The sequence below is a fragment of the Leuciscus leuciscus genome (assembly GCF_965113295.1).
Source record: "Leuciscus leuciscus genome assembly, chromosome: 2".
In the NCBI taxonomy this organism is placed as follows: Eukaryota; Metazoa; Chordata; class Actinopteri; order Cypriniformes; family Leuciscidae; genus Leuciscus; species Leuciscus leuciscus.
Window position 1 is genome coordinate 56676669 of NC_138726.1, and position 15846 is coordinate 56692514.

The 15846-nt window shown below is 38.9% G+C and overlaps 3 protein-coding genes and 1 long non-coding RNA gene across 4 annotated transcripts in view; 2 read left to right on the plus strand and 2 right to left on the minus strand.

Moving 5' to 3' along the window:
* The window catches only part of LOC309493191 (titin-like), a 442694-nt gene that overhangs the window by 238941 nt on the left and 187907 nt on the right, over window positions 1-15846 (minus strand). Inside the window, exons 17-19 of the mRNA XM_082162311.1 lie at window positions 15358-15606; window positions 14980-15243; window positions 13134-13418 (exon numbers count right to left, since the gene is read on the minus strand). Of these exons, the coding sequence (XP_082018437.1) occupies window positions 13134-13418; window positions 14980-15243; window positions 15358-15606 (798 nt within the window). The remainder of the gene's footprint in view (window positions 1-13133; window positions 13419-14979; window positions 15244-15357; window positions 15607-15846) is intronic.
* Window positions 53-508, plus strand: LOC309493329 (histone H4). Its single transcript, XM_082162502.1, has one exon. The coding sequence runs from the start codon at window positions 87-89 to the stop codon at window positions 396-398; it is 312 nt and encodes a 103-aa protein (XP_082018628.1). The 5' UTR covers window positions 53-86; the 3' UTR covers window positions 399-508.
* On the plus strand, window positions 606-1775 carry LOC309493315 (histone H2B-like). Its single transcript, XM_082162490.1, has one exon. The coding sequence runs from the start codon at window positions 982-984 to the stop codon at window positions 1354-1356; it is 375 nt and encodes a 124-aa protein (XP_082018616.1). The 5' UTR covers window positions 606-981; the 3' UTR covers window positions 1357-1775.
* LOC309493388 lies at window positions 11143-12338 on the minus strand. The gene is made up of 2 exons (XR_014203897.1): window positions 11813-12338; window positions 11143-11761 (listed from the first exon to the last, which is right to left on the minus strand). It is a non-coding gene; the product is annotated as an uncharacterized lncRNA (long non-coding RNA).

Consider the following 15846-nt stretch of genomic DNA (forward strand, 5'->3'; position numbering starts at 1 on the left):
ACTAGGTCCGCTAACTGACTATAAACTCCTCTTCCCCAGTGTTTTGTCTATCATCTGCTGTTGAGGATCGAAAAATATTTGTCGTCATGTCTGGAAGAGGAAAAGGCGGGAAAGGACTCGGGAAAGGAGGCGCTAAGCGTCACCGAAAGGTTCTTCGCGATAATATCCAGGGAATCACTAAACCCGCTATTCGTCGTCTTGCCCGACGTGGCGGCGTCAAGCGTATTTCTGGCCTGATCTATGAAGAGACTCGCGGTGTGTTGAAGGTGTTTCTGGAGAACGTCATTCGTGATGCTGTGACTTACACTGAACACGCCAAGAGAAAGACCGTCACCGCCATGGATGTTGTGTACGCGCTGAAGCGACAGGGACGCACTCTGTACGGGTTCGGGGGTTAAGAGATCCACGAAGAAGAAAAACCCAACGGCTCTTTTAAGAGCCACCCACATTTACACACAAAGAATGAGTTTCCAAGTGGTTAAAAACTATATTAAGTGAAGATTAACGAGATTGAGTTATTTTTTTATTTTTTTTATTTATAAAATTTTTACATTCAGTGATAAAATCGTTATTGTAACATTCGTCATTATGTGGAAAATTAATATCCCACACTTATTTGTTTTTATGAAATATGAATTGTTTTCAAGTTGATTAAACTGAAATGATCAATATTGAACTTTCAATATTTAATACTGCATTGCATTACGAAAAATGCGGGAAAATGAAACAAAGAAACATGATAGAATGGGGGATGGTAGTAAGACATGAGGCGATGGGCGGGATTAACATTTAAAGCCTGTGATTGGGTGTCCTACAAGTCAAGGAACTTTTAATGTAGCCAATGAAATCATTCTATGGGTTGGCCCAGGAAAACGAGCAATCAGAGAAGGACGTACTTCCCTTTGGAAATTAGCATAGAGCAGTGCATAAAAGCCCGCCTGTAGTATCACAGCTTTATTGTATTTCTCTGACTGAAGCATCATGCCTGAACCAGCGAAATCTGCACCCAAGAAGGGCTCGAAGAAGGCCGTCACTAAAACCACCGGCAAGGGCGGAAAGAAGCGCAGAAAGTCCAGGAAGGAGAGCTACGCGATCTACGTGTACAAAGTCCTGAAGCAGGTTCATCCCGACACCGGGATCTCCTCCAAGGCGATGGGAATCATGAACTCGTTCGTCAACGACATCTTCGAGCGCATCGCCGGTGAAGCGTCTCGTCTCGCTCACTACAACAAGCGCTCCACCATCACATCGAGAGAGATCCAGACCGCCGTGCGTCTGCTGCTGCCCGGAGAGCTGGCCAAACACGCCGTGTCTGAGGGCACAAAGGCTGTGACCAAATACACCAGCTCAAAGTAGAGCTCAGCTCAACACACAACACAAAGGTTCTTTTAAGAGCCACACATATTGTCTTTAAAGAGCAGTTGAATTGCAGATTTAATTACCTATATCGCGGAAAATATTGTAGAACAATAAGATGTAAGACTTTTATGGCTGGTTTCACAGACAAGGCTTAAGCTCCCAGACTCAAATTCATGTCATAACATAAAATCGACTTATTTCAAGGGTTTACTTTTATATTTACAAAAAAATAAATAAAAATAATCTTTTAAATCTGTTGCTTTTTTTTTTTAGACTAAAAGGAAAAAAACTGTTCTAATGACATTGGCTCTTGTGTTCAGCAAATGTTGAGAATGCAAAAACATTTTTATTAACATTTATATTTGAATGTTTTTTGGACAATCCAGCTTCTTCCCTCATAAAATACAGATTGAATCAGTTTCAGGTGTTTTCACTATAGTATATCAGAGGTCTGTGCGCTGCGCTATTGATTTTTCACTACTTGTTCACAAATGTTGACTTGTCAACCTACAAATGTAATTTAAATGAATAGAATAATGGGTGAATTTTAACACACATAATTAGAGTCAAACAATATGTTCAAGCTCTCTGTCTGTTTTTATTTATTTATAAATCTTTAATGTCAAATCCATTTCATATATAGTGTGTATGTCATGAAGAGGACATCATGTTGAGTAACACAGGTAAACATATTTAACTATTTACTTTTATAATCATTTTTATTTTGCTGCTCTTTCAATGTCTATTTCTAACTTTTCTTCCAGTTTGTAGAAGCGAACAACTAAAATCAAAGCAACCAATGTGTCTCGACTGTGATGTTCCATAAGAGAACATATTTAAGTTATTTGAATACTATTTGATCACTTATTTCTTTTCATATTTTGATTATTAATTATCAGAATGTCACAAACTCTCTTAAATGTCAAACATAATGGCATTAAAGACTAAAGACTTTATTTAAAAAATGTTTTCTGTATTATTACAAAAAATGTCAGTCTAAACCGCATCAATAACACAGTCAAGTATAATTCAACAACAAATCCTTTACATTTTACCATTAGGCTATTCAGAATAGCTCATATATATATATATATATATAATATTAAATTGTATTTATGGCTATATTATGAACAATGAAGCCAAACAAATTTATTTGAAGCGAAACTTAAACTACAACTCTCAGCACGAATACAAATGTTTCCATATTTGCGATGTAAATTTTGGTTGCATTATCTATTGCGTAAACAAGGCTTAGTGCTTAAGGCCTGTTCCAGTATCCACGTAAAACATCATCCCTCACACGAGCATAAATGTGTTTAGCAGCTCGGCTGTCTGATCAGGGAACCCAGAGACTCTTTTAAGAGCCACCTATACTCTCCCTTAAAGGGTTAGTTCAGCCACAAATAAAGTTTCTGTCATTAATTATTCACCTTCATGTCGTTACAATCCCGTGAGACCTTCGTTCATCTTCAGAACACAAATGAAGACCTTTTTGATGAAATGAATGAGACATTTATATAACGCTTTTTATACTACTGTACACCCAAAGCACTTTACATTCCAGTCAGGGGAATCTCCTCATCCACCACCAGTGATGATACAGCCACAGTACAACGGCACCAGTGCGCTGACCACACACACACATACACACACACACACACACACACACACACCAGCTACAGCTGGAGAGGAGAGAGCGTGATAAAGCCGATTCAGTGGATGAGGATTATTAGGAGGCCATGATTGATAATAGCCTGACTACGTCAGACTTCGTACTTCCGCTCAATTTCATTTCGCTTCTGTACTCAGTCTGAGACAGCGTCATAGCTTTCCGTTTTCCTCCGGCCTGAAAACAGCCGGGCCAATCAACGAACAGAGGGCGGGCTGAGAGCCGTGACGTAGACGCTGATTGTACCGTGGATGCATAGATTTACTTCACATAATCTGCAGAAGTCGTTCACAGCCATGTTCACTCCGGTGTTTCGCTCGATGGTTTTTGTTTTCGCATCATATGTGTGTTTACAGTGGAAGTTAGATGCGGCTGAGCATGCGCATAACACACGCCATAACCAAACATTATGTGATTGGCTTACGGGTAACCAATGATTTTAAACTTCAGACAAGCGCCCCCCCGCGAGAGAGAAAACACTTCTCTATTATGCCATTCCAGACTCTGTCTACGAAGCAAAGCGAAGTAGCAGAGTTTGGTATTACCAGGCTAGATTGATAAGGGCCAATGGAAGGACTTTGGCTCCAGGACACCGGGGTTAAACCCCTACTCTTCACGAGAAGTGCCATGGGATTTTTAATTGACCACAGAGAGTCAGGACCTCGGTTTAACGTCTCATTTGAAGGACGGTGCTCTTTGACAGTATAGTGTCCCCATCACTACACTGGGGCGTCAGGGACCCATATAGACCCCAGGATGAGCAGCGCCCCCTACTGGCCTCACTAACACTTCTCCAGCAGAAGCCTGGTTTACCCAGGAGTCTCCCATCCAGAGAGTGACCAGACTCAACCCTGCTGAGCTTCAGTGGACAACCAGTCTTGGGCTACAGGGTGATACGGCTGCTGGCCTCAAATCTCAAATCTGAGAGCTTTCTGACCCCACATAGACAGCAATACAACAACCACTTCCAAGGCCCAGAAAGGTAGTAAAGACATTGTTAACCCTTAAGGTGTTCGGGTCTGTTGGACCCGTTTTCATTTTTTAGCAAAAGAAAAATGATACAATTAATTATTTTTTTTAAACTGAGACTCATTGGCCTTGGCTCATTTTCTGTGAGGAATATATATCAGAACACATTTTCAATAACCACACACTGTACACCCCCCCTACACATTTATATTACACACAGGATGTTCGGGTCCACTGGACCCGGGGCTAATAAAAGTGTGGAAATTGTAGGTCCTGTGTACCTTTACTCTGTCCTCCTCCTGTCAGGGCCTGCTGTTAGTGTGTGTATGTTCTTGTATATGGTTTATGAGGACACAAATGTGTATAATGACATGGGTATTACAACGTAAACATGGTTTATGACGACATCTGTGTCCTCATACTAAAACATACTAAATGGTGTTTTTTGAAATTCAAAAAAATGGCAAAAGTTTTCTGTGATTGGTAGGTTTAGGGCTAGGGTTAGTGTAGGGGGATATATTATACAGTTTGTACATTAGAAAAACCATTATGCCTATGGAGAGTGACCGTACACCACATATCCAAGTGAGTGTGTGTGTGTGTGTGTGTGTGTGTGTGTGTGTGTGTGTGTGTGTGTGTGTGTGTGTGTGTGTGTGTGTGTGTGTGTGTATGTGTGTGTGTGTGTGTGTGTGTGTGTGTGTGTGTGTGTGTGTGTGTGTGTGTGTGTGTGTGTGTGTGTGTGTGTGTTTTGTGTGTGTCTGTGTGTGTGTTGTGGGTGTGTGTGTTGTGGGTGTGTGTATGTGTGTGCATGAATGTGTGTGTGCGTGCGTGTGTGTGAGAGAGATTGTGTGTAAGTGTGAAAGAGTGCAAGAGTGAGTTTTGTGTTTCTACTCCTGCCATTCCCACACGAGGTTGCAATTCTTAAATGTGATCGAACAAAGGTAAAGAGAAAATATTAACCATATATGCTGTTTATATTGCTTGTAATTGGGATGAAGTAAACATCTGTTGAGTATTTTAACATAACATTTTTGATTGTGTTGAATTAAAAACCCCAAAATGCAGCGGGTCCACCAGACCCACGAACACTGGCAGAGTAACAAAAATATGAACACCACACAAGGGTTAAAATAGTCCATGTGACTCCAGTGGTTCAACCTTAAAGGGCACCTATTATGCAAAATTCACTTTTACATGGTGTTTGAACATAAATGTGTGTTGGCAGTGTGTGAGCAAAACCACCCTAGAATGATAAAAATCCACCCAGTAGTTTTTTTACTATCTCAATAAATCACAAGCACTGTCTCAGAACGCCCTGTTCTAGATTTCCCTCACTGTGACGTAGAAATGCGCTAAGCCCCACCGACGCGGTTTGATTGACAGTCTGGTTTTGGCATAGACCCCGCCCTCGGTGATCTGCATCCTCCATTGTTTCAACGACAGCCGGTGTGTAATGTCTCATAAGAAGTGTAACTTAGGTGTTCTGTTGTGGAATTTAAGAATGGACATAGTAGTCTTCACTGACATCAGAGCCACTGAAAACGCAGCGGATGGATTTTATTTATGAAGAAACGGCGCCACTTAAACTTCCTTCATTTTCTGACTGACTGTTTAGTGAACGAGGGTCAAAGTTAATCAAGTGTGGATCATTGCCTACAGTTCGCGATTCAACGTCACCTCCAGAAGTAAGTGTATTTTATGATCTTTGAGCAAATAGTCATTTCAATCGATGTCAGCCAGTTCAACAACAAATGTGTCTAAAGCTATTTATTGTCGTCGTCATAGATGTCTCAACAAACAACGTCAGACAGTTTTATGTCACGTAGGCTATCATTTTTGCAGCAATTACAAATGTAAATAAATGAAGGTCTGCTCTATCTCCATAGACAGTATATAAACGTCTATCTCCCTCCCCTTAAGAAAAAAATAAATAAATCGTTTGTACTTAGCAAACGTTATCACAGTATTTGTGTGTGTGTGTGTGTGTAGTTTCAAAAAATTGCGCGAACGTTATCACAGTTTGTGTGTGTGTGTGTGTGTTGCACATCCATAATTGCAAAGGGGACGCGATTAAAACTTTGTAAGTACATAAATGTATCAAATAACCATTCCGAGACGTTTAGTCCATTCTCATTCGTGTCTCTTCATCATCTGGGTCCAGCAGCAGGGCGGGGATATGCAGCTCATTAACATTTAAGGTGGTACACTCCAAAACAGCTCTTTTTAAAACAGGCCCCAAAAATGACATTTTCAAATGGTTATAATAAATTAACTGTGGGGTATTTTGTGCTGAAACTTCACAAATGCATTCTGGGGACACCCAAGACCAATATTGCATCTTGTAAAAAGGGGAATAATAGGTGCCCTTTAATGTTATGAAGCGACGAGAATAGCGTCTCTAAACACAGTGCAGCGCTTCCGGGTTCTACGTTCGACGGGTTCTGGAACGACATGATGGTGATTTCCTTTTTTTCATTTTTGGGTGAACCAACCATTTAAAGAGCGTTGATGTTACATTAAATAAACCAGTGGGCAACTACAAGTCCTCGAGATCCACTTTCCTGCAGAGTTTAGCTCAAACCCTATAATGAAAAACACCTGAACAAACTCAAGATCTTCAGGATTACTAGAAATATACAGGCATTTGAGTTCGATCAGGGTTCTAACAATTGTTTTAAAGAGCAAATCCAAATAAGTTAAAATCCACACTTATTTATTTAGTAATTTGTTTATACAGAACATTTGATACAGAATAAAACTGGCATGTTTACTAATTACTGAGATGAGTGATCTAGAACAAGCAACATGGAATCATTGTCAAACTATTGGAAGAACATACACAAAAACACACATACACAATTATTTTTATTTTTTTTACAGTTTATGGTTAAGACACAAATGGTTTTCACAGGTTTATGAACACAAAAATGTTATAACAAAATCAATACATTGGGGAATGTACCAATGATGAGTTCCTGAATTTTATACAAGTTTAATATTATTTTAAATGAGTTCCTGATGTTTATTTATGATATAGGTAAGCAATAAGAGTAAAGAGCAAGACAGCCGTTTTTCCTGGAAAAGCATATTTCAAGTGTGATATTGTTATAGAACGGTTAAATAAACAAGTTAATATTATGTAACTTACATTATAGACACATATTGTCTTTTTTTGCTAAATGAAAATAGTTTTAAACAAAGCCACATGAGAACAGTTGCTCGTCTGAGCAACACGTAATGAAAGAATCTCTGAACGAATGATTTGAATTAGGGCTGCACGATTAATCGCTTGAAACCGCACCTGATTTGGCAAAGGCTGCGATTATTTTATGCGGAGTTTGTCAGTGCAGAACGGCTGATCGGTAGTCTCTCTCTCACACACACGCACGCACGCACGCACGCACGCACGCACGCACGCACGCACATTGCCTTCAAGAGCAGGCACGCTTGTTCCATGGCGGATTGCTATTATAACGGCGGATTTGCCAGGAGCGGTTCACAGCCGAGGAGACCGACATTCTCGTCAGGGCCGTAAAAGACAGAGATGTGACATTGTATGGGGATGGAGAAACCCACCCAAATTAGCTTCGGTTAAACAGGCGTGTAATAATTTCAGTAAATGTGTAAGCTAGATTTATGCCTATTTTTCACATCTTCATGGACACCACAATGATTTCCCTCGTGCGTTAATATTTTTCCTTGTAATAATGTATGATTTGCAAAAATGAGAACTGCTGCGTCTGTGTGTAGATGAGATAAGCAAAGTGTATGCGCGTTGTGCACACGCTAGATTGATTATGGCCAAGCATGCGCCCTTAAAAGCATATGAATAACATGCGCAACGCGCCACTGACTTTAGACTCGGTTTTTCCTGGTCAGTGGCGGAATTTTCTAAACCTGCAAAATAGCATCAGGGAACGTTTGCGCCGGAACACGCCTCCTCTTTGCGCTGAACCGCTCCCGGGAGCGCAAGTTCATTCCCAAGTTTACCGGAGTGCGTCTGTGGAGGGAAAAGTCCGCTGTGCGCGGGTGCAAAATAGGAATGATACATGCGTCGGTGTACAAAGTCAATTGCGTTGGGTGTAAGATAGGGCCCACAGTGTTTACAGAGCCATACATCAATGACAAGCTGCGCATAAAGAAATAATCGCAGCCTTTGCGATTTCATAATCGCGATTAATCGTGCAGCTCTAATTTGAATGAGTTTCAATGACTCACTCATTGACAGTGATTTGCCGCCACCTACTGGAGGATCTCCACTGCACTCTGGAGAACAAGGGTACGATTACATGACAACGATGTGCTAAAAACAGAATCGTTTTTCTTTGTACAGATGACAACGTTATCAAAAATATCCCTGTAAACACGGATCCGTAAAAAAATGACTAATAAAGCTGTATTACGCATGCAAGACAAGTATAGTTGGCGATGTGACTTTGTAAATGAAGACTTGCGCACACGCACATTATTTTACTATAGTTCACTCGAGCTGAGCGCACAAGACACAAATTGTGTCACCTGATGGAGTTTTAGGACACCATTAGGTCACTTGATGGAGTTTTAGGACACCATTAGGTCACTTGATGGAGTTTTTCGGTTCCTTGCCACTGTTGCCTTTGGCTTGCTCAGTTGGGGATATTTTGGGGATATTTAATTTAATTTTATCAATCAATAAATTCCTCTTGAAACAAACTTTGTTGTATTATTTTAATTTAATACTGTGAAGCTGCTTTGATACAATATGTATTGTGAAAAGCGCTATACAAATAAACTTGACTTGACTTGACTTGACACATTACATAATCGATCATGTTTTTGTCCTATTTCCATTCTAAGGATGTTAATCTTAATAATACTATATTATTACTTTGTCTTCTGGGTAAATTCCATCTTCACAAAGACAGAAACATTCACTATAATCCCAACCTCATTTTTACTTCCTTTAAGAAAATGTCAAAACCTTTTAACACAAAGGCTTCAAAAACATATATCATCCTTGAGTCTGTTGTAAGGAGCCTTTCATTTAAAAATGCCTATAGACTAAACACGCAATAGCCTACGCATGCGCATGATGTCACTGTTTTCACAAATTCGCATTTTTGTATTTACACAGAGATGATAAGGGTCTCGTTTTCAAAAACTTTCACTTTGAAACCCGTTTTTTACATTTTATTGCAGCTCATTAATATCAGGTTGGAGTTTCTTCCTCTGTTACGAACTGACTTTGATCTTCAGCAGTAGAAACTGTGAAATACACAAAAAGCATTTTCAGCATTTAAACGGTGTGTGTGTGTGTGTGTGTGTGTGTGTGTGTGTGTGTGTGTGTGTGTGTGTGTGTGTGTGTGTGTGTGTGTGTGTGTCAGACAGAAGTTTTACCTCTCGCTCTGTAACATTTGTAAATCAGCACGACTGTCGCTAGCAGATGCGGAGAAGCTGCCAGAAGAAAACTGAGGATTTTGAGGACAGAAATCTGACCTGAACGTGACACTGAAAAACAGAAACACAAGAACATTATTGAACAGCAAAAGTTTTGAGAGTGAATATAAAAGCTTTGCAATATTTTTCCTCCTGTCTCATATTATTCCACTACCATTTCCCTTTCAGAGCTCTGTATTAAAGGAATAGTTCATTTAAAAAATCATATTCTGCCAAAATTTACTGACTGTTCAAACCTGTTTGAATTTCTTTCTTGTGTGGAACAAAAAAATATATATTTTGAAGGATTTTTTTCAGTTCCATTGTATTGTATGGACACAAATACAGATACATTTTTCCAAATAACTTATTTTATGATCCACAGAAGAAAGAAAGTCATACATGTTTAAACTGACATGAGGGTGAGTAAATTATGACAGAATAGTATATTAATATAAGTTATTTATTTTATTGTTTAAGGGGTGAGAAAATAAATCATTCTCTCCAGAACAAAAATGTATGTTTGACACTGACCACATATGAGCACAATCAGATTCATTCCTTCTCGTTTTAAAAAAAAAAATAAAAAAAAAAAAAAATTAATAATTGATGAAAAGTTGTGGGATGTTGTTTTTAAGGTGTTGATTTCACTAAATCTCAGTATTGTCACGATCACTGGAGTGCCCTTGATAGCTACCAGAGGGCACTCAATCCCAGACCAGTGCCATTCTGTCATGGACTTCATTACCCATAATCCTTTGCCTGAACTCATCAGCACTCATTGTTTTCAGCTGTGTCTCATTAACCTTGTTCGCTCACGCTTTATGCACAGCTACACTACTTCCTGAACTTCAGCCAGCTCTTTGTTTCCTGTCTGTCATTATTGGACAAACTGATTAATCCAGGTGTGTCTGATTAGGGACCGTTCGGTATTTATGGAAGGGGCCACCGGAGGAAAATAGGGGAGGGTCATGTCTTTTTATTCTTTGTTGAGGGGAGGGTCATTCAACTTTTTTTAGTCTAGGGGGAGGGTCACCCAACTTTTATATACATGAAAACAGCAACATTTCAAAGTGGCTTGTTTGGTGATATTTTTTTCCATTTAGCTCCATGTTGATCTCGCGTTATCAGCCCCCCTTCGATATCAGATGGGTCTGACCCAACAAAAAATCCAGTTTGGCGCTGTTTGACAGTGCGCGCGCACTTCAGTTCTGCACACAGAAAAAGTGCATCATGTCAGAACAGAATGCCAATGAAATGTTTACCCGGCAAAGCTTTAAAGCACGAGCAAATAATGAACTTTTGTGATTGCGAATAAGTGCACAGTGTCCGGTGAGTGTAACTCTACCACTGCATTAACATGTGATGTGAACGTCGAGTTTTACAGTATTGCGACTGAGGCGCCAGAACTGCTGCTGATAGAATGTGCGCTGTAGCGCGATACTACCATATTTTAGTTCCATTCTTATTTTGTTTCCACGATGTGTAAGATGTAGGGCTACCACATCTTTAAATTACTATTAGTAGTATTTAAGTTAACATAATAAAATACGTAGACCTACACCACAAAAACTAGTTGAGGATAAATTCGTTAAAATTGGGCGATTCCAGTGTTATATAGACGTAACATTTGCAGTCAAAACTTGAAATATAAATTCTCAGAAAATGCATTTAATACCAATATTTTGGAGTCAAGACATTGGAAAAATAAAGGAGTCAAGACATTAGAAAAATATCAGTCTACACATTAAATTTTATATTTAATATGAGGGAAATACACATGTGACGTGACACAAAAAAATCTTTAACTTTTAGGTGGCAAAATATGTTTTAGTAATTCTTCTATAAATTACACTGTGCAAACCAAAAGATATATAGGCCTACCCACCGGATGAATAAAGATCGGCCTCCACAGAACATAAAATATTATTTTTATTTTATTTTTCGTGTTCGCATTTATGTAAAAAAAAAAAAAAAAAAAAACAATGTTACGGGCGTGACAGTTCTCCATTACGGACATGACTGCTCTGAAAGCGACTTTAAAATTTTCACAGAGACCTCAAACAGAAAGCACAAAGCCTTTCTTTAAAGTGAATTTCGTTTTTTTTATTAATTGTATATTAATTTTAATCAATGTTTCATCTGGATTTAATAAATAAGAAGAAAAATATAGTAGAAAATAGATAATCACGGAGGCGCGGGCGAGTGAACTGGACTCTTGTCTCATAAATGAACCGAAACTCAGCGTAAGGTATGCTACTTGCCTCACAGACCTGAGAAATATATAGAAAGCTTGAAATGTCTACTTTTAAACAGAACAATTCAAAACGAAGGAAAACAGACAGCTTTCTGCTTATGAAATGTGCATTTCTCTCTGGCGCGTTCTGAGAAGATCGCGACGCATCGTCAACTTCATCTTTGCAGTCGACACAGAAAACACTTGTTTATTAATAAACAATTAAAATGTTTCCTTGCTATATTTGACATATTAATAATCATTACTTTTGCTGGTTCTTTGTGACAGCTTTTGCTTTATTGGCAGCGCCACCCACATGTTGAACGAGTCACAAACATCAGCACCGAAAACATGATTTTTTTCAAATCTAAAATCAAAAATCGTGATACGAACCGAATCGTAGGTTTGGTCTATCGTTACAGCCCTAGTAAGATGAGAAAGCAAGAGTTTATGGTTTAAAAAAAAAAAAAAAAAAAAAACAATGGCTATCTGAACATCTTTGCCAAGCACAAACCAGTACAGAAGTAGGCTAATCAATAAATTATCGGGGAGGGTCATTTCTTTTTTCACAAACATTTTGGAGGGTCATAGAAAAATGTATTGCTGGCGAAGGGAGGGTCATGTCTTTTTTGACAACAGATCTCAAAACTCCTCCGGTGGCCCCTTAAATAAAAAACGAACAGTCCCTTATTGTTACTGAGGTCAGGCAAACCTGGATTAATCAGTTTGTCCAATAATGACAGACAGGAAACAAAGAGCTGGCTGAAGTTCAGGAAGTAGTGTAGCTGTGCCTATCGCTAAGTGTTGCATGTGTCTTAACTGCATTTCTAAAAGTTTGTCTCCTGATTCTCTGCCTGTTCAGTTGGATTTCTCTGTTCGCCTCAGTTATTGTTTGTTTTATAATGTATAATTACTTATAATATATGCAATATATATAATTTATAATTTAATACTGTTTCTCCTCTAAACACTCGTTCATCAGGTCGGATCGAATTTATCTTAAATCTAATGTTTGATGAACTGCAACTCATAATCAAGTCAATGACAGAATCGTCTGAAAAGCAAAGCTGCATTTGTATAAAGACTCAAAGATTCTCAGAAAGTTTAAGCAGAAAAAAAAAGTAATTACATACAGAAATATGTTTTATGTTTATAAAAAACATGAATGTTACTGAACAGATGGAATTGACGTGTAATTAGCAGCCATTAACATAACTATTTTAGCTTTTTCTCAGATCTGTGTTCACATGACGTCAGACAGACGACTTTATTTGTTGTGTTTCTGTTTTATAAGAACTTAATGAGTGTTGTGTTTTTAAGATTACACAAAGATTACACTTAAAGTTAAAAATACTTCAGCTTTAAAATGCATTTTCAGACCTCGGCGTTCAGTTTCATTGTTTTTCTCCTTCAAATAGTTTGTAAAACAAGAACAGAGATAATTAAATAAAAAGAGGAGTGACAACTGAATGATGTTCAACTCACCCTTCACTAAGAGAGAAACAGCAGAGCTTGATGTTGATGAGTTTGGTCTTCCATCTATCTGTCCTTTACACCAGTACTGACCCTGATCAGACTCAGTAGCTCCGCTGATAGTGAGAGTGTCTCTGTTTACAGTGTAATTCTCAGACGTCTGTAATATTTCACTGTCTTTATACCACTCATATCTCCAGTTACTGTGATCAGAGTTTATCACACACTTCAGATTGACTGTTTCTCCAGTGAATACAGGACTGTCTGGTGTCACAGTCACTGTAGATGTGGGTGAATCTGAGAAGAGAGACAAAGCAAACTGACTAGAGGACAAATGATTATAGTGTCAATCGATGCAGTGTCTCGTTCCCTGTTCTCAGTGAACATAGGTTACAGTTGTAACCTGAGACGTTTTCTCGTGCGTTTTGAGGCTTCGGCTCCCTCATGTAAGCCCGTCTAGATCGGCCCAAAGTCGGTTTCCGATAACGGGTGAAGTTCTCTGCGCGTTACTGTCTTTCCGCATGGCAAAGTAATTTAATTCCATTTAAGCTTTTATCTGACTCCATTTTAAATCTGACTCCATTTTATATAATAGTTTAGCAATACATTTGATTGTTCTATTTAACTATTTACTTATATTTTACTCGTTTATATTAGGAAGCTATGTCGTTCAGAGGTCCTCACGCCTTGTTTAACATGGGTCTCACGTTCACAAGCTCGCCAACTCCAGTCACTAAACAGAGGTAATTGCTATATACCTGAGATCGGTTGCATTCACACTTACACAATCAAAGATACTTTGGTAGCCCGGTGATTGCATACACTTGAATTTAACTTAAATGCTTACTTCAGTAGAGGTATGGCCACTACTACAGATAAGTCAACCAACTTAACTTGTCTTATAATAGCTTTGGATTGGCCATGCCATGGTTTCCCATGTACACTTATCTAAAGTAACATTAAATTAAAACAGAGCTAAGACACACCCAGATTTAGATTGGTCAAGCAGCACTTTTGCTGCCCTAAACGAATGTTTCACATGGAAACATTTGCTAACAATGGGAATTTGCATTCAGAGTTTACACCTTTTGAGAGCAGGAGGCCATTTGCCTGGAAGACGCACCCTCCTCTGTGTGCAAGTCATCTCTAAACTCTTAAAAACTTTATTACCTTTTGTTTTACTTCTTTGGGAATAAGACCCTTTGTACCAGTCGCATTGAGACATTTCAAATGATACCAAACATGTATAATTACTTATTGTACAAATTTAACTTTGCATAGGTTTTTAGTGAGTTTTAGGTGAGGAGGAGAAGAGGGGGAGCAGGGGGAGATGATGAGACTGTAAAAGTGAGGTGTGAGCTGCACTGTGTGCTGCATCTCGGATGTTGCTGTTACATAAGCAAGAGAGAATTCAAATGTTAATTCTCATGAGAGCCTTTTGCTTTCTCGCAGGGTTGTCCAGACTTACTGGCACCCGCCTTACAGTCACGATCTCAGATAAACACTGATCAGAAACATCAGCTGTGAAACTGAACTGTTCATATGAAGGTTTCCATCTCCAAACCAGCTGTATCTCCACTGAATGTATCCTCCCCTCTGTATGTCACATGTGAGAGTGACTCTCTCTCCTCTGAACACACGCTGATCTGGCGTCAGTTTTACTACAGTATTTTAGTCTGAAAAACTGCCGACACTCTCAGGCCATGAGAACAGATAAACTGAGGCTCTGTAAGTTACTGTAACATCATACTGTCACTGTATATAGAAAGTAAGCTCAGATTTACTTGGTGAAATCCTCAGATTTACTTCTCAGTGTCTTCAGATTAAAGTGATGTGATGAAATGATGAACACACTCACCTGATACTGTCAGTGTAACTCCATCACTGATCCGTGAGTACTGTGGGGTTTCAGTCTGAGTTCCTCTACATCTGTACAGACCAGCATGAGACGGATCCACAGATGTGATTATATAGTTCTGGTCTGTTCTTCTGCTGTTATCTTGATCTTTATACCAGCTGTACCTCCAGACTCCTGTCTCCTGTATGTGACATGTGAGAGTGACTCTCTCTCCTCTGAACACACGAACATCAGGCTGAACAACCACTACAGGTTTGGGTCTCTCTGTGAAATGAGCAAACAACACACTTCATGTTTGAATCTTTTAAAACTCAAAATTAGCTTTCACAAAAAAAAAAAAAAAAAAAAAAAAAAACTACAAGGTAAAAGGGCACTTACCGCTTATCTTTATTGTATGACTGAGATCTGTGTAGTATTCTCCTCGCTGTGCTCTACACCCGTATGTTCCTCCATCAGACACTCTCACAGAACTGATTGTTTTAGTTCCTGCATCATCACTGGATTCCCAGTTTGAGTCTTTCCTCCAGAGAAACGTCCATCCAGTTGAGCTTCCCACGTCACAGCTGAGAGTAACTGTGTCTCCAGTGAACACTGAACTCTGGGGCTTTACAGTCAGAATCGGTTTATCTGGAAGTGAACAGTGATGCAGTGTTGAGCTCATTTATAGTGTTATTGCTCATATCTTTCAGTATTCTTCTGTTTTTATCATTCTTTTTTAAACAGTAAACTATGTATTTTATTTTGATTTAAAGGGGTGTGTGTCTTTTCTGCTCCCACTAGTGACACCAAACAGAAAATTCCAGCACTTTCAAAGAATAAATGTTAAAGACAATCTCAGGTAAGATCAGGGAATATTAGTAATAGTTC